This window comes from Cavia porcellus, unplaced genomic scaffold (genome assembly GCF_034190915.1).
Source record: "Cavia porcellus strain 051 isolate PalLab524CR breed Dunkin Hartley unplaced genomic scaffold, mCavPor4.1 scaffold_12, whole genome shotgun sequence".
NCBI lineage: Eukaryota > Metazoa > Chordata > Mammalia > Rodentia > Caviidae > Cavia > Cavia porcellus.
Window position 1 is genome coordinate 47,082,507 of NW_026947495.1, and position 22,018 is coordinate 47,104,524.

At 37.0% G+C, this 22,018-nt stretch overlaps 1 protein-coding gene and 1 long non-coding RNA gene across 5 annotated transcripts in view; one reads left to right on the forward strand and one right to left on the reverse strand.

The window, feature by feature from the left end:
• Positions 1–403: 403 nt before the first annotated feature.
• LOC134478290 (uncharacterized) lies at positions 404–5,267 on the reverse strand. The gene is made up of 2 exons (XR_010050804.1): positions 3,785–5,267; positions 404–3,114 (listed from the first exon to the last, which is right to left on the reverse strand). It is a non-coding gene; the product is annotated as an uncharacterized LOC134478290 (long non-coding RNA).
• Positions 3,949–22,018, forward strand: part of Upp2 (uridine phosphorylase 2) — a 38,754-nt gene continuing 20,684 nt past the window's right edge. Inside the window, exons 1-4 of one of the 4 annotated variants that reach the window (XM_063259139.1) lie at positions 3,949–4,208; positions 9,354–9,411; positions 13,523–13,640; positions 20,390–20,548. In XM_063259139.1, coding sequence (XP_063115209.1) covers positions 4,202–4,208; positions 9,354–9,411; positions 13,523–13,640; positions 20,390–20,548 — 342 coding nt within the window. In that variant the 5' untranslated portion in view covers positions 3,949–4,201. The remainder of the gene's footprint in view (positions 4,209–9,353; positions 9,412–13,522; positions 13,641–20,389; positions 20,549–22,018) is intronic. The other 3 variants (XM_063259140.1, XM_003478685.4, XM_063259141.1) reach the window with 3 other exon arrangements.

The window sequence follows — 22,018 nt, forward strand, 5'->3', positions numbered from 1 at the left end:
TCTTATATCTTTTTTTACGGTACTGGTGATTGAATCCAGAGAGTACCCAGAGTACTGAGTATTTTGAGATAGTGTCTCACTAAGTTGCCCAGGCTGGCATCAAACTTGGGATTCTTTTGCCTCAATCTCCAGACTAGTTAAGATTATACCACCACACAGGCAGAATTGTGTTGTTCTTAAATAGTTCTCCTTTCCCGTAAAGGATAAGAGGCAGTTACAACATATGTATTGTAAAATGAATACTTCAAGACTCCAAAAGGCTTTATTATTTGACATGAAGGAGAGATTGCTGAAGGCACGCTTACTAGACATATTTCAACACAAAGAAAATCTGAGAGTGTGTTGTGCCCCCTCTATTCATGGAATGTCAATATTTTCACCAAAGAAAACAGAGAAGCAGGGCCTGTTTTATTTATACATTTATTTCCAGCATTTCTTACATTTTTTAGAATACAATTTATATTCAGCTAATATTTATTGAGTAAATAAATGAAAATGAAAAAAATAAATACTTTGCATAATATCAGACTAGTTAGCTCAAGACACATGTGCAGTGCTTTCAAGTCAATAGTGGCAAACAGTGGAGTAAGAGGAATCCAGAATGGAAGGGTTAGGTTGCAGAACCCCATTCATACTCTGAGAGACCCATCAATAAGGGGTTAACATGAAAGATCATTGTGCATTCCCCACCCTAGTTCCTAGGGTACTGAGCTTGGAGTGTGTGTATGTGTGTGTGTGTGTGTGTGTGTGTGTCCCAGTTCCAAAGGGATTGGTTCAGGAGAAGAGAAAGACCTATGGCATGTCCTCAAGGAAAGGTTCTTAACCCCTTGGGCCAGTGGACTGCGAATGAGAGGATGTGGTGGTGTTTGGAGGCAATGTGGTCATAATTCCACTACATGCATCCATAGATGATTGGGCTGAAAGAAGGGACAGACATTAGCATACTTTTAAATTTGTGTTCCATTAAACTTACAGTGTATGATGAATTAAAGAATTTTAAATAATAAACCCAGTAATGAATTTTGGATAGCACAGTTAAGCTAATTATTATTATTATTATTATTATTTTATTGTTTTAGAGACAGGATCTCACTATATAGTTCAAGCTGGACTTGAGTTCACTAGGTAGTCCAGGCTGGCCTTGAACTCATGGTGATTCTCCTGGTTTAGCTTCTCCAGTGCTGAGATTACAGGAGTTCACTAGCATGCCTGGCAGTTAAACTGAATTAGTAAGAGAGTTAAGATCTTCATTCAAGGAGTGTAAATATTTAAAGTGAATTATAATTAGTGAAACTATATTTTGGCTCTTATTTATTTTTTTGAATATAAGAGAAATCTGAAAAACTGAAAGCTACCAAAGATCCATCTCAGAAATGCTGGTGCAAATACTTGAGAATAAAAACCTCATAGAACTGGTAAACTTCCCTAACTGTGGCACTCTTTTCGTTACCTCTTTGCACTTACACATTGTTCTGGGGCACAAGTCACTCATGTTCAGCTCATCCTCATACACAGATGTGGTTTTCAGGGTTGCATCTTTCTTCAGGACCCAACCTAGGTATTACGCCATCCTAGACTCCAGTCTGACTTTGGTGTCTCTCCTTAAGTTTACATAGTGTCTGGCACGTTTATCTCTCATCACTCTTCCCCACTGGAGAGAAGATTCCTTTAAGGCAGACACAATAAACTGCAAACTCTTTCAGGATTTATCACAGACCCTGGCGCACAGATGCCTAGGAAGTTTCTGGGCACTCCAGACTCAGCCATGCTCCTCCAGAGTGATGAGATCATCATTGGAGGTGGGGATGGCTCTAACTCCACACTTAATGTCTAAGGGACTCTACAGAAATTTGCCAATCCATGGGAAAACCTAATGCTATTTAGCTGCACAACAGGACTCCAACATCAGGAGGGGTTCAGAAGCAGAATTAAGCTAGAGAAACTTGTCACGGGAATGAGAGGCACAGCAGGGAAGAAGGGGGAAGTGAAGTGTGTCCTCAAAGGCCAGATGCTGCAGAGCACGGATCTGGCAGGCTGGTGCAGGAGCCTCCTGTCCACAAGGCTGGGTTGAATCATGTGGCCCTGCTGGCCCACAGCGTTTTTTGCATAACACCCTGTGGCTTACCCTGAATTGGCCTTGTGCACTCTTTCTAAAAACAAAATCTTTTCCCAACTGGATAGGGTGACTGGACTTTTACAATATAATTTTTAAAAAAAGTCAAGAAACAGCCTGCCAAAAATGTCAGAGTCTTTAGAAGATTGAAAACTGGAAAGAATAGATTGCTCAGAAGACATTAATTAATACTCTATTTTTATAAACCCATAAGACTATTCTGAATTTCACTCAAATGATGACCATTCGTCTTAATGTCTGGGGGAGTTGGTTACAGAGGCTGTATGATTTACCTGGTATTCTCTGGCATTCTCTCAGGGCCAAGGTCATTGACTGGCAGAACCTGAACTGGAAACAGATAAGTTATTCTAATTAATTCACAGGAGTAATTAATTACCTAACACTTATCTAATTAACATTTCCACCTCCCGGGGCAGTGGTAAATGCCAGACTGGAATTTGGTGATCCTCCTTACTATATCCTCAAGATAAATGGAGAGACAGGACATGGAATACCAAATAAAAGTGTGCAGGTTCCCTTGGCACTTGGTGGATATGTTGAGAAAATTGCCAGTGATTGTTCAGAAAAAGCAACAGGTAGCGCATCTTGAGGTGAGTCACAAGGTCAGAGACATATTTACAAAGAACAAACAGGAATCACTGTCCCAAGTTAAAAAGGCAATACACATATTCTGGATGACTTTGCCTCATAAGCATCATTACCTTTTCCAAAATAAGTTTCCTCAGGGATTGTGTGGTAACGGACAGAAGTGTGAATGTCTCCTTCTAAAAGCAGTAATAACAAGATTTAGGGTTCCAGGACTTCCTGACGTAGATATCCTTATTCTCTTTCCTTTCCATTCTGAAAACTTTACTGGCTGTCAAGATGGACCAAAAGGGGTCTGGAGTTTTCCAATAATCACTATCACCAGGAAGTGGAGAAGCTTATACTGGAGACCCCAGTTAAGGCTGGAACATTTGGTTCCGACTGCTATGAGCATCCTTAAAGAAAAATCAGTGAACACAGTGAGATGTCTTACATTTGTTTCTATTTGGCATTTATAAACATTTTAGGTTTTAATTTGCTTGGAAGCCATGAGACTAATGTTCTGGAAACTCTCACCAGCATAGAACTACTGCTGATTTTCATAGGAGTCAGAAAATAATGGATCAGGATAAAGATTCCCTGAAGTCTTCCAGATCATTTTCCTCCCAAAGCAAAAGGTGAGGAGCATCAGCAGGAGTAGCAAATTCATAGATTTTTTTTTTTAAAAAGACATTTGCAAATATGTTGGCTATAATTCATCGTTCTACTTGGAATGACACCAAGGCAGATGGTTTAGCGGATTTAAAAGGCTACATAGAGTTTAACTAAATGAGGAGGCCCTGGGAAATAAGTTTGTTAAATTACTAGACCTTCTGTGTGAACGTCAGTGGGCAAAGTTTGGATGAAAGGGCATTCTGACTTTGGCTGCTTTCCTTACTTGTAATCACTAAGAAGAAAACAAGTTGGTGAGAGATGGGATAGGAATAGAAAAATGAAGTGTTTGGGAACTGAAAGTTCTCACATGTATTGAACACATTTTTGAGATAACCTGGTAGAATTGGCACATGAATCAAGAGAGGACCTGCATCCATACACAGTTGTCTCAAAGCAAATAAGTCTACATACCTCATAAGACGCATGTTGGGACAAATGTCACACGTCAGGGAAAGGTGCTGTGGTCATCCGTTAACAAGTGAACCAACCTGGTCAAAGATACAGGATGCCACCCCTTCCAAAGGAGCTTATCTTCTTGGGAACATGGTGATCTGAAAGACTGGCTGAGGTATAAAAGGCCATATCAGGAGCTGTTTTTGAATTGACAGAAAGGTTTTAAAATTCTAAGTGAACAGATCCATTAGCAATTTGAGAAGAAAACGTAACACCTCTTAGTGAAGGTGCCATTCTAAAATCTGAATTATTATATTTAAATCTATAATTGAATAGCAAATTTCAGTATATTTCTTTACTGATATTCACATAATAGAAGCATGGCTTCTATTTTACCTGCTTCTAATATATCCATGAGACCTGATAAGAATACATATGGTGGGTGAGTAATTTTAATTTCTATTCTTTTGATTGGATGTTGTTTGCATTTTATAGTAAATGTCAGGTGATGCTCCTCTACCATTGCATAAATTTCTTCAGTTTAGGCTAATGCACACGGAATACAGCTTACAATACAGATCAGAATAGAAACCACGCAAATTTTCTTCCCAGTAACATTAATCATTTCTTGATTCTCCTTTGTGAGGGGCAGAGGAGAGAGCAGGTTCATTTAAGAAAGTGGGGCGAAAGAAGACACAAAAATATGGAGAAATTTGACCAACACATAGGGATACACAAATTTGCAGTTGGGCCTTGAATTCACTATGAAGTTTAGCCTTTAATTCAAGGGTGATGGGCCATATCTGAGAAGTAATTACAGGACCTCCCAGGGTTTATGAGAGATTTCACTGTGCTGCAGCATATTATGAAGTCACTTCATATGCTTTGTGGTGGACTTTGCACTGAATTCACTCCTAAAATATTATGGATGTTATTCATTTCAGGGGTAGACATAAATCTGTCCAAACAGCCTGCAAATTTACTTCCAATTTCTGCCCCAGGTTAACAGAACATAATAGAGCATTAATCTTCATGAACCTGAAGGAAGTTTTTGCAAGTTCCCTGTGCTTTGCTGAGCGTTGTGTGAAATGTCTCACCATCATGTCCGCATTTCAGAAAGTATTCTGCTTACCCACACAACACAGAGCTCCTCCAGCCCATCATTTCTTTGGGAAAGTCAAGGAGAGAGATAAAAAGAAAAATTATGAAGGTGAAAGTAATGGAAAAATGAAACAATTTCTTCCCAGCCAGCACTCATTTTTGGTGACCAATATTTAATGCTGACTATGAGGTGTAACTTGTGGTTTGCTAAAAGACCTTATCCCATGTATTAGGAAAAGAAAAAATATGCCAAGAAAGTTTGGGGATGAAATAGTATATGCAAGTTTTTAAATTTTTTTTTTATTTTTAAAAAGCAGAACAGACAAAAGGGTAGAGATATTGCAGGATTTCAAAAAAAATCAACACTAGTTAATATATTACACATTGTTATCTGAGAAGTAGTTGCTCAAGTTACAAAATAAAACCATAAAAGCTGAACAATCAAGCAATGACAGCACAAACTATTCTGTTTGATGAACTAATAGAGCATTAATAGTATGTTTGTCTATCTTGCACACTTAAAGATACATACAGTTATATGTGTATACCTACAAATTGTTCTTTCCTTTTGAACACTTTCTTTCCCATTCATTATTACAATATCTATTGTACATTTTGGATTCTATTACTCTTTCAGTTTATTATTATTATTATTTATTTTTTAAACTAGAGAGAATATGATATTTACAAATGTGAGTCTGAGTTATTTCACCTATGAGTATAATCTCAAACTGCCTCCATTTACATGTAAAAGCCTCAAGATCATCCTTTATATAGCTGAGTAATATTCCATTGTATAAAAATACCACATCTTTTTCATCCATTCTGCGAGTGATACTCATTTTGGTTGTTTCCAAGATTTAGCTATTATAAATTGTGCTGCTATGAACATGTCTCTGTGACATATGAAAGTTTAGTAAAAATTATGTTTTAGAAAAGTCAAAGTATTGCAATAGCCATAGAAGGCTGACTTAAGTATGAATTCCCAACAGCCTTTTAATTTAAATTTTTGTTCAGTTTTAATAAATAATGATAGTATGTATTAGGTATCACATGAGGTTTTGATCTAAATATAATGCAGAAAAATTCAGTCAAGCAAATGAAAACATCCATCATTTCCTCAACTTCTCTTTTTTAGTGAGAACACTAAAAATCTATCCTTAAGGCAATTTTGAAGTACACATTACTATTAACAGTGGTTACCATACAGTACAGTAGACCACTAAAACTAATTTCTCAACCTAACAGACATTTTGTTCCATTTGAGCAATATCTTCCTTTTCCCCATCTTTTCCTTCCTCTTCAGCTTCTAGTATACCCCATTTGCCTCTCTGCTTCTGTGAGATAACTTTTTCTGATTGCACATACAAGAGAAACCTTATGTAGTTAAGATAGTTATATAGCTAGTTTCTCTTTGTTCATTGAAAAGAAAGATTTGTGCTAATATTATTTGGACAAGATATCATACCTATGTCTTGTACTCTGAAGAACCATTACGAAGACAATATGTAATGAATTAATTATTATAACTCTCATCTTTTTCAAAACTCTATTTTATTGTTATTTTTATCTTTTTTTCTCTTTAAAATAAAAAAGGGAAAAAAATTTTATGTTATTTGTCTTTCTATGTCTGGATTATTTCACTTAACGATGTCCTCTAGCTCCATTTGTGTTGTGACCAGTGACTTAATTTTCTTATTTTTTGAGGCTGAACAGTATTCTGTTTTGCATATATACAGTATTTTCTTTATCCATTCATCTACTGAAGGACACTTAGATTGATTTCATAACTTTGCTATGCTGAGCAATGTTGAAATCAATGTGGGGCCTTGTGTCTCTCTCTGATACACTGATTTCAATTCTTTTGGATGTATATTGGGAAGCAGGATTTCTGCATCTTATGGTTTTTCTAATTTTAGTTTTCCAGGAGCCTCCCTTCTATTTTCCTTAGTGGTTGAACTATTTTATATTTGCACTAACAGTATACAAACATTCCTTGTGTCTAAATCCTCACCAAAGTTTGCTATCATTGCCCTTTATTTCTCTCCCTAGTACTAGGAATTGAACCCAGGCATTGAGGATTCAGCAAATGTTCTGCCCCTGAAGTTCATCCCGTTTTGTTTCGCTTTTTTACCCTTTTTTTCTTTTGGTGGTGCTGGGGATTGAACCCAGTGTTTTGTACCTGCTCAGTCCTTTTAACTTTTTTATTTTGAGGTAGACTCTCACTAATTTGTTATTGATTATAATAAATTGCTTTCTCATGTGCCAATGGAACAATAATTGTCTGTAGATTTCTCTCTAAATATATTCAAGGGGGGATTATAATCAAATTGTATCTCAAAATAAATTTTGAAATTAAGTTTTATGAAGCTTTCGGATTTGTTTTTTAAAAAGATTTCACCAAAAACATCAGAGTTGGTAAACAAATTCAGTAAAGTTAATGGTTACAAAAGTGAACAAGCAGAAATCACTAGTGTTTCTGTATATTAACAAACTATATGAAAAAATGAAGAAAACAATCCTATTTACAATACCACCAAAAAGCATACAACGCTTAGGAACCAATTTAGCCAAAGAGGTGAAAAATATAAACACTGAAAACTATAAAATATTGAAAAAGGAAATTAAAGAAGACACAAGTACAGTGCATAGAAATAGATCCTATCTCAAGGTTTGGAAGAATTCATATTATTGTAAAATCTATACTAGTCAAAACAATCTACAAATTAAATGTAATTCCTACCAAAATCCCAGAATCATTTTTTCACAGAAACAGAATAAACATTTCCAAAGTTCATATGGAACCAGAAAAAGACTCTAATTAGCCAACAAGCCTATTTTTCTTTCTTTCTTGGTCAGTGACAGAGTGATCATCTTACAAGTGCTTTCTCAGGAGCTAATGGGACAGTAATTGTCTATAGACTTCTCTCTAAATATATTCAAGGAGGAATCACTAGATATCAAGTGATTTGTACCAAGCAAATCTAAAGAATATTTCCATTAAATGGGAGTATTATGATTAATACAGCAGAGTATCATTAATTACTGCTATGGTTTGAAATTTTCTACTTGAATATTAGGAAAAGTTGTACAAGTCAGTAACTTTTTAAAAACACCAATGTCTTAGTCTCTTTGACCAACTGAATCAGAAACTAGAGACGGGCCTTAGCTATCAATCCTCTTTGGAGTACCTCTGGTGATTGTGATGTGTAACTAGTGTTTAGAATTACTAGAGTACATGAAGGAGACTCTTTTATAGGGCAATGATTTGTGGATTCAGATGGGAATCCAAAGGAAAATCTCTAGATTATGAAAATAGTTTTGGGAGAGGGAAATAGAAAGTATAATTGAATTCAGAACAGAAAGTGAAAAGTAATGTTTTTCAGAATTTACTAGAATTACTAGAGTTTGTTAAAATGCAGATTTTGATTCAGTAGGTCTAGGGTGCAGTCTGAGGTTTTGCATTTCTTACTAGCTCCTTAAACTGTGTCATCTACTGCATGTGTGATCACACTTTGCATCACAGGGGAGAACAGAAGGGTTCATGACCTGCTTTGAGATTTAGATGCCTGTTCTGAAATAGTAAAATGTAACCGCACCAGGGCATACTTTATTTTTTTTAAAAAAATATGACTCACTAAGAATGGTACTTCTAATGTTTTTTAATTTTAAAATTAAAAAAAAAGATGATATAGAACTTCAAAACAAAATAATAGCAGGTTAACAATGATTAATATATGTGTGATGAAATAAACAGCTACTGTGGAAAAAAAAGGGACATTATGGTATCCATTGCTGATTTCGTATCATCATGCTGCGAAATCCAGTAATGCTTTTATTCTTTGTTCAGAGTGGTTTTAGTCTGTTTTGCATTACTTATTTTCAACATACATGAAGGCATGGACAGCTATTTTGAAGAGAGCAAAGACATTAAGATAGCTATTGCTGATTTTCCTATTGTCTGGTTTTGAAAGCCTATAATGCCTTTATCACTCTGTTCTGATCAGTTTAATACTATTTTGTTTTGTGTGAATTTATTGTGTGAAGATATAGACAACTATTTAGAAGAAAACAAGAGACATTGTGGTAGCCACTGTAGATCTCCTGTTGTCTTGCTCTGAAATCTGTGTCACTTACATTGTTTTCTTCTGATATACTTTATTCTGTTTTGTTATGTTTAGTTTTACCCTCTTTAAATAAAATAAAAATAATGATTAATATATTGTATATTGTTATCTTTAAAGTAGTTGCTCATATTAGAAGACATAAGTATGAAAAAATGATCAAACTGAAAGCACAAAGTGTTCTTTTCGATGAACTAACAGAGATTAGTAATATAATTATCTATCTTATATGTGTGTGTATCTTTTTCCTTTTTTCTTTTTTCCTTTCCCCCATCCCACTTGTTCTTTCCCTTTGAGCAGTTTCTTCTACTTTCATTTTCACAATAGGTATATTACATTTTGGATCTTATTTACTTTTTCAGTTTTTACACTAGGAAGACAATATGATGTTTACACGTGCAACTCTGATTTATTTCACTTGTGAGTATGGTCTCCTATTTTTGCATCCATTTACCTATAAAAGCCTCATATTTGTCCTTCTTTATAGCTGAGTAGTATTCTACTGTATAAAAATACCACACCTTTTTAACCATTCCTTGGCTGATGGTCATTTGGGTTGTGTCTAATATTTAGCTTTTACAAATTGTGCTTCTATGAATAGAGGTGCACGTATATTGATGTGATATAATGTTTTCAGTTCTTCTGTGAAAATATCCAGAAGGGAAATAACTGAACTGAATGGGACCGCCAATCCTAGTGTTTTGGTGAATCTCCACACTGATTTCCACAGTGGTTATTATCAGTGTACACCCTTACTAACAGTGGAGAAGAGTTCCTTTTCCCCTACATCTCTGCGAGCCTTTGTTATTGACTGATTTCTTAATGATAGCCATTCTTTCTGGAGTGAGATGGAATCTCAGTGTTATTTTAACTTGCTTTTCTGAATGACCACTGATGTTGAACAGTTTTTCATATATTTATTTGTCATTTGTATTCCTTCATCTGAGAAGGGCATATTCATCTCAGATACCCAATTTTTATTGAGTTTTCATATAAAGAACTTCTAATTTTTTGAGAAAGCAAGTAATAGCATTTTGTTGCAGTTACTGAACACCTAAATTTACATTAAATAGGATTTAAGATTTAGGGATTAAAGAAAGATACATAAGACAGCTTGCAGCAAAGAAATTTCAGTCTTTCCATGGAGAGAAAATTAACTGTATGACAATGTGCAACACTAACGGCATTAACATGAGACACATGCTTTAGGAACAGAGTGAAACTAAAATATAATATTGACTGGCGAGGGAAGATGCCTGGAAAAGCCTTCATGGTACAGGGGATATTTGAATCTGACTTTGAAGAATGAATGAGTAGAATTATGACAGGTAAAGTATAAAAGGAAGGGGGAAGGGTATTTCAGGAAGAAAGGTTTAAAGCAGGCGTTCTCAACTTTGGCTGCACTCCAAGTGATCTAGAAAGACTTTAAAAACATCTTTAGATAATCTAAATTAATTCACTTCTGGTCACCAGTACTATTAAAAAGTCTTAGTGATTTGCATGCATAGTCAAGGTGAGAGTTACTGAAGTCACAAGACTTGTTAAGATGTTTTAAAATATTTCAAGGATGGGAACAAAAAACAAGGAAGTCCCAGATGATCCTTGGAAGAGAAACGCAGACCTATTGTGGTATGGAGATTATACCTTATTTCTACTAGTAACTAGAGTAGTATATAATTAGTACTGATATAACCAAAGATTGTGGAGAAAGTGCTTTAGTTATATGAATTAGACTGAATTAAGACCTGTTCCATAGCACTAGCCACTCTCTTCATTGGATAGATTTTACCAAACAAGAGAGGAGGTGGTGTTGCAGTTAGGGGTTGTGAGGAAAACAATTGCAATCAGGACACAGAATTTATATTATTTTATGGTGGTCTCTCAGAGTTAAACACAAGAAAGTACAGGAAATCTGTCCATAACACTAAAGATACAGAATATTCAGCCAAGGACCTGGATCCCACAGCAATGTTCTGCATGCATCCAGGTGAAGACCCAGAGCCCATGACAATGTTTCTCACAAATCCGACTGGAGGCCTAGCACCCACAACAAGGACTCACACCAGTCTGTTTCATGGATCTGCTGGAAAGCCCAAAGTTCAGTGGTGGAAGCTAGAAAGTTTATGCCAGTGGGATGAAGGAGCTGTGCCAATAGGCTGAGGTATATACACTGGAGCCAAGAAGTCATGCTCAAAATAAGGAACAAGGCTGCCCTAAAAAGTACCACAACCATCCTCAGTGACACAGAGGTCCTGAGTTCCTCTGATGATAAATAAGAACAGTTGAGTACATGCCAGGAAGCCAGCATGACAAGTTGCTCCTGGAGATTAAGCGGCACACGTCTTCCTCTCAGAGCCAGGAAGTGACGCTCGATGTAAGGACCAGAGCTCCCCCAAAGTGAACCACAGCCACTCTCACCAACAAGGTCCTGAGTTCCTGCAATGACAATGCTCAAACTCACACTGGGGAAGCTAATCATGATGAGCTCCTCCAGGAGAACCAATGGCTCAACAGCAACACTTAGAGAACCCATAACACCTGTCTCTTCTCCATGTCTCTATTTATGCTGGCAACTTTCCTCAGGTGGGCCATCTACACTCAGCACCGTGCTGATTTACTTCAGCTGCCATTAAGTTGACCACCAGTTTTTAATCTATAACAGGCAGTCAAGGTAGCAGTGTCATGATGGGGTTCTGGGCTGGTGGCCTTAGGTGGAAAGGAAGTAATGAATTTTCATGGTTGGTGTAGTTTTCGAAGGCAGTGCTACTCAGAGTATATCTCAGCAACATAAACACAGTGAGGAGTTGTTAGAAATGGCCCATATACACCCAGCCTGCTGAGTCAGGATTTCTGAAAGAGGAGTTGTTCTGTTGATTCTTAGACATGATAAACTTTAAGAAGTACGTTCTGTAGAGCTGAAAGAGACCACAGGATCCATAGATTACATACCTAAATACACTGAGGCATAGATATGTACAAAACTCCATGGATATCTGAGAAGTAGGCAAAAGAAGTATGCAGAGAGGTAAAGAAATGCCTCCCAAGCAGGACACAGGGAAGCACTGTTATGGGAGTGTCAGCCTGGGAGAGATGCAATACATGCCTTAGGGAGAGGCCAGGGGACCCACAACCACAGACTGAGGCTGGGAGGTGTGAACAGGCAGCCACCGAGCCACACTGCAACGAATTCGAGCTGGCACCAAGAATAGATGTAGGGCTTTCCAGTGATGGTCTCTTCTTTTCAGCAAGTGTGTCTTACCATTGGCTCTTTTGTACCCTGCTCTGCATTTTCTGGTATTTAATATTATTCTGTTTTGTGTTGCACTTTGAGCATTTCTTTTCTTAGTTCTAAATCTTTGTTTCTCCAGAACTATTTGCCTATTAATTCATTTTTGCCCCATTATACCCAAAGACTCTCCAAGACCCTATTCATCTCTTCTCTTTCACCTCATTATCCGTCTTCTAAAAGAAAAAAACATGTCCAAGTGTGCTGACCAAAACTAATAACTGCTCATTGGTCAGGCAGGCTAATGCTGTTTGAAAGATCAGGGTCTTGTGCTCAATGCAAAATAGTTGATGGATAAAGAGGACTGTGTTACCTCCCCAAGGCTGGTGAGAGACTCACTACTTTCACCAGAGTCATGCCTGGAAATAGGCAAATCACTTCCGCCCACATTCCCTGGCCGGAACTCAATCACATGACTTCATCTCACTGAAAAGGAAATGGGAATATGTTTTTGCAATGTGTCCAGGAGGAAAAACAATTGGATTTAACACAAGCCCAAATGAAAGAATTTTAGCATTCTTTGCCATACTCTCTTTCTGCTCAGTCTCACTAAAAATAGTATTTTTTTTTTTTTTTGAATCACCGTGTTGGAAATCGTATTAAGATCTGATTACTCAATATTCAAGTATATCAGGTATGTTACAAATATCTAATTTAGAGCTCAGGATAATAAACTTGCAAAGGAGTAGTTTTTATTAAACCCACTACACAGACTGGAAATGAAAGAACAAAGATAACTTATGCAGGGTTGCATAATTAGTATCTATATGGTTGAACTGTATTGGAACCCATACAAAGTGACTCCATAGCTCAGGAGGGTGTAGACAGCAGTCTTCCAGGCAGAGAAAGACAAAGGGAGCAAAATGACCTGAAACTGAGCTTTTGTGATGTAATCAGCATATACACAGGCTTTTCAACTTACGTAAGCCTCAACTTCTTCATTTGTAAATCAGATTGTTAATGTTACTTATGTAATACAGAGGTTATGAGAGTAAATGAGATAATAATATATTTATAACATGCAGTTTCATACACTGTACCATTTTCATGCCTAGTTCTATGCCTGACACATAATAGGGCAAATATCAGACATTATTCCTGTCACTATTATACTATATTTAAATATAAAAGAAACCTTGTGTCAAGTATTTGACCAGTCTCTTTTTTGTGCTTCTTCTCCAAATTCCTTTGCATCCTTTTCATGATGTGTGTGTGTGTGTGTGTGTGTTGTTTTTTGTTTCCCAGGAAAAGGTTTGTTCATGTTAAAAATCCTTACTTGGAGACTATGGATGAAGACATCCTCTATCACTTGGATTTAGGAACAAAAACACACAATCTACCAGCAATGTTTGGGGATGTCAAGGTAACAATATTTCTTATCGTAGGAAAATGATTGCATTTATTTTGCCATTCTCTTACTTTCTCAAAATATATTTTACACCAATGACTTGAAAGGTGTCAGAGGTTACAATAGGTCCCAATAAAGGTGAACTAACTCTTCAAAACCATTTGGAAAGTAAATATCATGTACAATTGTTTCCACCCTAACAAGGTGAAGTTTTACAAACTAAATGTAATGAAACTTTGATTATTTGGCCACACAGGCTCCTGGAGATTAATGCAGTTTTATTAACATTACTGCTGGATGCTCAGAATTCATTACGTTTTAACAGACTCAGTTCAGTTAATGTCCACATTTACTGTGGTACCTCACTAACTTTCATTTTATTAAATTGTAAAAGAATTCCACAAAACTAACAATACCATATTACCCTACTTCTTGAAAATAATTATTGTATCATATTTCATATTAAGATTTTTTACTTCATAAGAAAATTGTTCATATAATACTGCCAAGAAAATTGGATTTCTGTACAGTTTATTTTATGTCACATATTTTAATTATAAAAGCAATACATGCTCATTATTTAAAGTTAGGGTAATATAAAAAAGAACAATGATTTAAAAAAACACACTTCTTAGCCCCACACTTAAACAAATAGACTATGAACCCTTTTCTTTTCTTTAAATCTTTTTAATGAATATATTTTAAAATAGTTGTAAATGATATAACTTTGTATCCTGCATTTTTCATTTAACTTTATGATAATATTTTCTCATGTTCTTATTTATTATTTTTCTATTTTAAAAAGAATAAAACCAAACCAAACAAAACAGAATAATGTTACTGAGAACAGAACAATGAAAGTGAGAGAAAGGACTTCAAAACAAGATAACAGAAAATACATAACGGCTATCATAAGGTCTCTTGTTTTCTTCAAAATAGCTGTCTATACCATCAGACATAATAAAAATCAAACAAAACAAAACAGAATAAAACCTATCAAAACAAAAGAATGAAAGTGAACAGAGAATAAAACCAAATAAAATAAAACAGAATAAAGTCAATCAAAACAGTGAAAGTGATGCAGAATTTCAAAGCAGGATAAAAGGAAATTAATCTCTTGTTAACTTCAAAATAGCTTCTCATACCATCAAGCATAATAAAATCAAACAAAATAGAACAGAATAAAATTAATCAAAACAGAAGATTGAATAAAACAAAACAATGAAATGGAATAAAATGAAACAATAAGAACAGCGTTGGATTTCAAAAACAAGACAGAAGGATTTCCCCCATAGTTGCTATATTGTATATTGTTATCTTCTTAACAGATGCTTAGCCTTTGGTCTGCAAAGTCAATCAAACAACACAAGCATTAAGTTTTTGTATCTCAGTTGCTATCAACTCAACCTGTTCTCCGAATCAGACAGTTGCTTAAAGGAGGTAGGGGTGTTCTTGTCTCCCAGCCTGCCTGCTGGTTAGCTCAGGAGAAAGGTGATTTGGCTTCTTGTTCCTCCTCCCAGGCCCAGCATGGCTCTTTTTCATGTTATTACATTTTCTTTAAAATGCATTATTCATCAAGGTGAAGTGGCTGTGCCATAAAATATAGAGCCTATTATCAATTTCAAGTTAAAATATTTTGCATTATAAATAAGAACTAAGTGGCCATTTTTGTTCCTAAGGATTTTGCACGTTGAGGCCTGTCTAGAATGATTCGCAGAAATGATCAAAAGGCATAAACTTTTAAAGCAAAGAAAAATTTCCAAATGCCTATACATATATATGCTCCCATCAGTGAAGAAATGTACAGTTTTCAGCCTTTTCCCCCACTCCTTTTAGAAATTATAAGACTACAAATAAAGTTTTCATATCTGCCATATCAATAAATTGTCACATTCTTTCATTTGGGGTTAGCAGGTCCTGACCTGTTCTATAAAGCAAGGAAATTGAGACCAGAGAGGCTAAATGTTTCATTGTGGAGGGGCAGAGCTGGGACACAGACCACATTCTTTTAAGTCCAATGTCTTGGGTTTTTGCTTATTGCAGCAGGAGGCATTTTTGAGTTACAGTAAGCCCAAAGAGCCCATTCATCAGATGGAGAATGGGGGAAAAAGACGCTTAGGAAGAAGAAAAGAAGGAGGAGAAAGGAGGGAAGGAATGGGAGGAAAAGGAAGGAAGAAAAAAAGGAAAAGAAGAAGAAACAGACTTATGATGCTCATTATCAGAAACTGGCAAGTTGCCTCCTTCCTCTCTCCTAGAGAGTCAGGTACAAGGTTGCAGAGAATTCCTGACGGCAGCGGGACTGGCCCTTTCTCCATTCGCCTCCAGTCTACTACTGCTCCTGGCCTTTGTGTGTCTTCCATCATCTTCTGCTTCACCTTCTCCCTGCTGCTGTTTCTATAAATCTTTTTTTTTTTTTTTTTTTTTGGTCTTTTTCCTTTTCATCGGTACCAGGGATCGAACTCACAACTCTCTGCTTGCAAGGCAGGCGCTTATGGCTTATGCCACTGAGTTAACCACCCCCCCACCCCCCCCCACCCCCGCTGCTGTTTCTGATGCTCCAAGAGTCATTGATCAAGTTGCCTCACAGTGGTTTTCCCAGAACCCTTATCTAGAGGTTATCTTGGTGAATAAAAGGCCCACAATAATTAAAAAACTAAATTATGCATGCAGTTAGTAAGTTAAAGAGACCGGGTATATTTCTGAGACAGAGTGTTACCTGTTTTCAAGTCTGTCTCTGCTCTAACACTTGTGAAGTGCCTTCTGTATCTGAAGCTACGGTATCTGCAAATGTACATCATTTAGCCTCCAGTTTCTACAGAGCTGTTAGCCCCTTTTTCCAGATGAGGAAACTGGGGTTCAAATCAATATACAGTGTTATACAAAATAACTATTTATCTGCTAATAATAGGCCCAACACAACTGGTAAGTGAATGAGTTGGGACTAAATCTTAGGATTCTCTGAAGAAAAAAATAATGGTTCTTCCTGTATTTTTTTTTAAAAAATCACTACATTTTGGTACTTTTGTTCATTTCTGGCAAGTCAATGGACTTAAAGATGAAAATGATCACACACACACACACACACACACACACACACACACACACACCTCATCTCTGTTATAATCCCAGGACCGAGACTTTCATTTTCTACTTTTCTGTTTGACTGGATTGTCATCTGCACTTATTTTCGCACTCTGTCAGAACTAAAATCCAGAGTTACAAGCGCTCCACCTATCTGATGTGGAATTTCAGTAAATTCACTTTTACATAGAAGAGTGTTCTATTTACAATGTTTTGTTCCCAAAAAGAGCAATTTTACTGATTGGACAATTTTGATAAGAGACAAAAATGTGTGTGTGTGTGTGTGTGTGTGTGTGTGTGTGTGTGTGTGTAGATGCAGGAGCCAGTGATGTGATTTCCAATGATTAGAGCTGGCTGTTTAACCTAAACCAGAATATTTTAGAGGCAGCCAGTAAAATTTGATTTATTTCCATAGATGCTTTCCTCAGGACATTTTCTTCCTCTGGCCACATTCTTGTCTTTAAATGAGAACATTCTAGGTTCAATTTATAGCCCTTTTAAATCTCAGGACAGCAGTCCTGGCTAGGGGGCATACTCTATTGTAGCTGAAAACTCAGCCTTGTCTTCCTAGAAATGATGATCATTGTTATCAACATTATTTTCTAAAGAAAGGAGAATTCTGGTCATGTAAAATTTAAACCTAAAAGACTCTGTCAGTCGCCCCTATTTCCTTCATATTTCACTATATTGCTACCCACCCCTGCAAAATCTCAGAGGCTTGGCCTAACATATATTTACTTCTTGCTCCCATTAAGTAAAGAACAGCTGCTCCTAGTTGATGGGTGTTTTTCCTCAAACTTGTAGTTATGAAACTCAGGCCGTTGTTATTTTTGTTACCTTAGAGAAGGGGCTTGAAGTCTCTCTGGGTGTCAGTCCCCATCCAGCAGCTGGAAGAAGATATCTAGAATTACCAGCATCCCCACCTTGTAGTAAGGGAGAATACTATCAGCACCCAAACGGCAAGTGGCAGGAATCACTTTTGCTTGTATTCTAGTGGTTGGCACTCAACATATGACCTCATCTAACTGGAAGGGAGCCTACAGAGTTAAGATTAATGTCCATTTGATTAATGGCTCAATAGTATCCACCATATTCACTGGAAAGACTCAAACAATTGAACAGTATGGTGGAGGATCTCAAGAAGGAGTTATTTTTCAAACTTAATATTCAAACATATCCTTTATAATGTCTTCTTCTAAGTGTCTTATAAAGTAATTAACTAGGACTTTCCAATCTAGCCCTAGAAACTTCAGGTACCATGAAAAGTCATTACTTTAGAAATCTTTGTATAATATATATTTTGAGAGTTTATAATTTTGTGTTGCCACATAAAATATATAAGCTGCATTTATGTGTTAGAGTGATACAAAATGGCAAAGTTAAGCCTTTCAAGCTACTGCGGATATTTGAAAATGAGTTTGTTTTGACAGTCACCAGGCAAAGTCCATGACATGTTTTTGTGGTGCCTTGACTCCCCCTGAATGCATTTCTATTTTCCTTGATAAAACCAGGACAAAGATAATTGCTTTGGAACATAAATCACAGTAATTGTCATCAAAGGTCAATGTCGGTTGGTGGTCCTTTGCCATGTTTTGCTTCTCATTAAAGCAGCCAGACTAAAAATTGTGTCTAGAGGTGATGTTTAGTAAGCCTGGTATAGGAGTAAGCCTTTGAGAACTAAGCAGCTTCTGTCTATACATATCATCTTTATGTTTCCAGAAATATTCAGAAATTCCTGTTGATTACAGCAATATCTACAGTTCAAAGAAGAACTGAAACCACAAGTTATTCTAACATCTGTTTTGGTTTTATGGTTAATCTAAATAGTTGTAATTTACATTCACTGGTACCACACAGTAAAGTGTCTTTTAACCTACAATAGTTCATTTTAAAAAATAAAAATTTCTTCTTCCATTCAGATCTTGAGCCAAAACTAAACTGTCCATACAAACAGAGAAAAAAAATACCACAAATCATCAATAATGATTGAAAAACTCACCTTAATAATAATCTTATCCTTTTGGTTACCTAGCCATTATGGCTGAATTCCATTGGAGATTGTTACTAGATTAGAGTCCCATCAGAGAAACTCCTAAGAAGCCACAGAAAAGACAATAGCAAGCTTAGATGAAAAGCAGAAGGGCTGGAGACAAGGATAATTATGTTGTGAATGAGTGTGTGCAGCCCAGGAATTATTGCTAAATGGAAACAGTGCATCATATAATCGGGCCGCCTGATAGTTTCAGTCAATCATTTTTGTGAATGGGTGTGCCCGCTTTACAACTTCAGTCAGGTACTTCCTTAGACAGACCTTCATCCCTGTAAGGACCTTGTCGTCTTTCTTGTGATCCTTTGCCCAATGTGCCCACCTCAGTCAGGTCCCACCAACTGCTTTTTCCTTACTGGAGCACTCAAATCAGCTTCAATTTGTACTAAACTCTGCAATACAGAAACAAGGAGCAAGCTCAAAAGGAGGGCCAGGAAATTGTTACATAACGTGGAAAATAATCATCATTTATGAAACATGGGGAAGGTGCCTGCTTTTGTGTGATGTCATTTGCCATATGCAATCACATTTTACCCAACAAGACCCCCTGCCTGAGGGATGCTGTATTTTCCCTTTTTGGAGACAGTTCGAGGCACACAGAGATTACACATGGCACATTGAGCAAGTTGCTTAATCGGTGAGCAGCTGAGGTCCAAAACCAAGTCAACCTCAGCTCCCAGGGCAGCCCCTGACCGCACAGTGGCCTTCTCTGTCTTGGCGCTTCTCAGCACTCTGTGCACCTTGCGGCTTAGCTTGGGTTTGTGTGACTTTGCGTTGGATGCCATCTGTGGACTCTGCCTCCTCTTGGCTCTGTGACAGTTTGCTGCTGCTCATCTTCTCCGCGGCTGCCTCCGGTGCTCACCCAGCTGGCTGCTCGTCCCACCACCAAAGGCCACTCTGCCCCTTTCTCTGGCATCTACTCTGTTGCATGGAGCAGCTGCCAAATTGATTATCACATTTTATTAGATGAGACTGCAGCACCTATCTTAATTTCAGAAATGTTAAATATGAATAAAATGGAAACAAACAGAGATCACTGGAATGGGTGAGATACTGCAGTAAAATTCCAATTTATAATAAAGCTTGTTTCGTGAGAATTTCTTCTCAAAGAGAAGTTGAAAAGTGTTGACATGATTCCTCTATAGCACAAAATTATCATAATACATTTTACAATAAAAGCTTATGATGGGGATGTAGAATCAGAAAATACATATGAAACTGGTGATTCTTCATTTGCTTTCATATTTCTTATATTACACATCCTCATTACTTACACACCAGGCATATCTTATGCTAATACCCAATGTTAGCCTGATTATATCAATGTAAGATGATGATTGGTACTATAAACCACCACAACAATGAAAACCACCAGGAAATACCTCCTTAAACAATATCAGCATTTAAGATGATTATGTGATATTCTTTACTACTTTGGTACATAAAACTTTGCATCTGCTTGCCTTCTTTATAGGTTAGTAATGTAAATTAGCTAATTGTGAACATAACCCGTGACATCTCCACATTATCTTAAATAAATGAATGGAATATTAAAATAAAAACATTACAGTTGGTAGCTGCCCCTGAGTTCTTATCCCAGTTACTACGGAAGGTACATGCTTATTTTTACTAACAGTTTGTCTGTGTTGGTGGGAGCCCCAAGAGAATGAAAGCCTTTGCACTGCTCATGCACAAGGAGCTTGGGTTGGCAGAAGGTGGAGAGGACGTTGAAGACATCTGTGCTGGAACTGACAGATACTGCATGTTCAAGACCGGGCCTGTGCTGTCCATCAGTGTAAGTGTGCAGAGGTGGCGCTTACAGGTTGGAAAACAAAGTGAGGATTTCTGCATACATTTCTTTTTGCTGTCTGCTGAGCATTCTTACGTAGTTAAACATGTATCCAGGTATGCTAGCTGTTGCTGGAAAAAGATTTTGAGATCCAGCACAACTTGTAGTATTACTTCATAGTGACCATTTAACTATTCAAGTTATTAAAAAAAAACCCTCAAGGCATTCACCCAGTGCTCCTCCCCTTTTTATTTTGTAACTGATTGATGTCCTTCCCCATCTATCTTTTCTCTCTTTTATCCAGCTTTGAGAATGTTGAGTTTCTAGTACATAGGAACCAAAAAAGCAGAATTTTTTAACACTAAAATAAGCTTTCTGAAAAGCTGCTGATGCATTTCCAATAAGCCCTTGTGAATTGCTCTCCCTTTATTTAGAGTATGTTAACAGTTCTAGGGACACATAGTGTCCTAAGAAAACCTGAAAGTGGAATGATTTGAAGTTTTAGGGAACCTGCAGACCATTTCCCCTAAGTGAGGTTATCTGTGTATGCACATCCCATTGGGCTTTCCCAGACTGTCTGTCTGAACAGGGCAAGATTCCAAAGCAATAGCTATGAGCCCATCACCTGGGGCAGCTTTCCTGATGGACACAGGCAGGCATATCAAGGGACAAGGGGAGAGTCCTACAGAGGTGTCACAGTTCTACAGAGCTGATGTGCAAGCAGCATTCATACCAGGAACAGTCACCATGTACTAATCACTCAGATTGTCCATAATACTTAGTGGTAGAGAATAGTAATAATGACTGCAAGCCTGGGCCAACAAAGGAAGAGCATACAGAACCAATGGAGCAGCCAAGTTGATCTCTCATTTAGGACAGGATTGTCTGAAACCTCCTTTGGGCTCGCAAGAGTTCATCCAATCAATAATTATAGATGATCCACATTACTGTAAGAAGGGAACAGAATATCCTCTGATCCTGGAAAATCTTGTCTTGGTAATTTTTGCTTCTAGTCTTTTAAACTATAACCACTTGTTCTTTTGTGTGTGGTACATGAAGAACCAAAAAGTAAGGTTTATTAAAAAAGTAGAACTACCATAAGTGAACAGTAAAACTTCAGAATAAAACATGAAAACAGCAGCAGACTAATCCTCCTGGCCTGTCAGGGAAAAGGATCTGAAACATGTACTATGCCAAGATTAGCCAATTAAAAATGGTCCTTGGTAGGCAGACAAAGGATCCCTAGTGGGGACACCTTTGAAAATTCCTCCACTCCAAGCTGTCAAGAACTGTGAGTGCGTGTGTGTGTAAGAGAGAGAGACCATAACTTTAACAGAAACATTTAAGTCCATTTGTCATTTTATCACTATATCACAAAATAAGTGATAATCATAAACTTATGAAGTATCTGATTTAGGAGGAATCTAGTAGTTCAAACAATAATCCAACATCTTAATTTATAGTTGGGGAAATGAT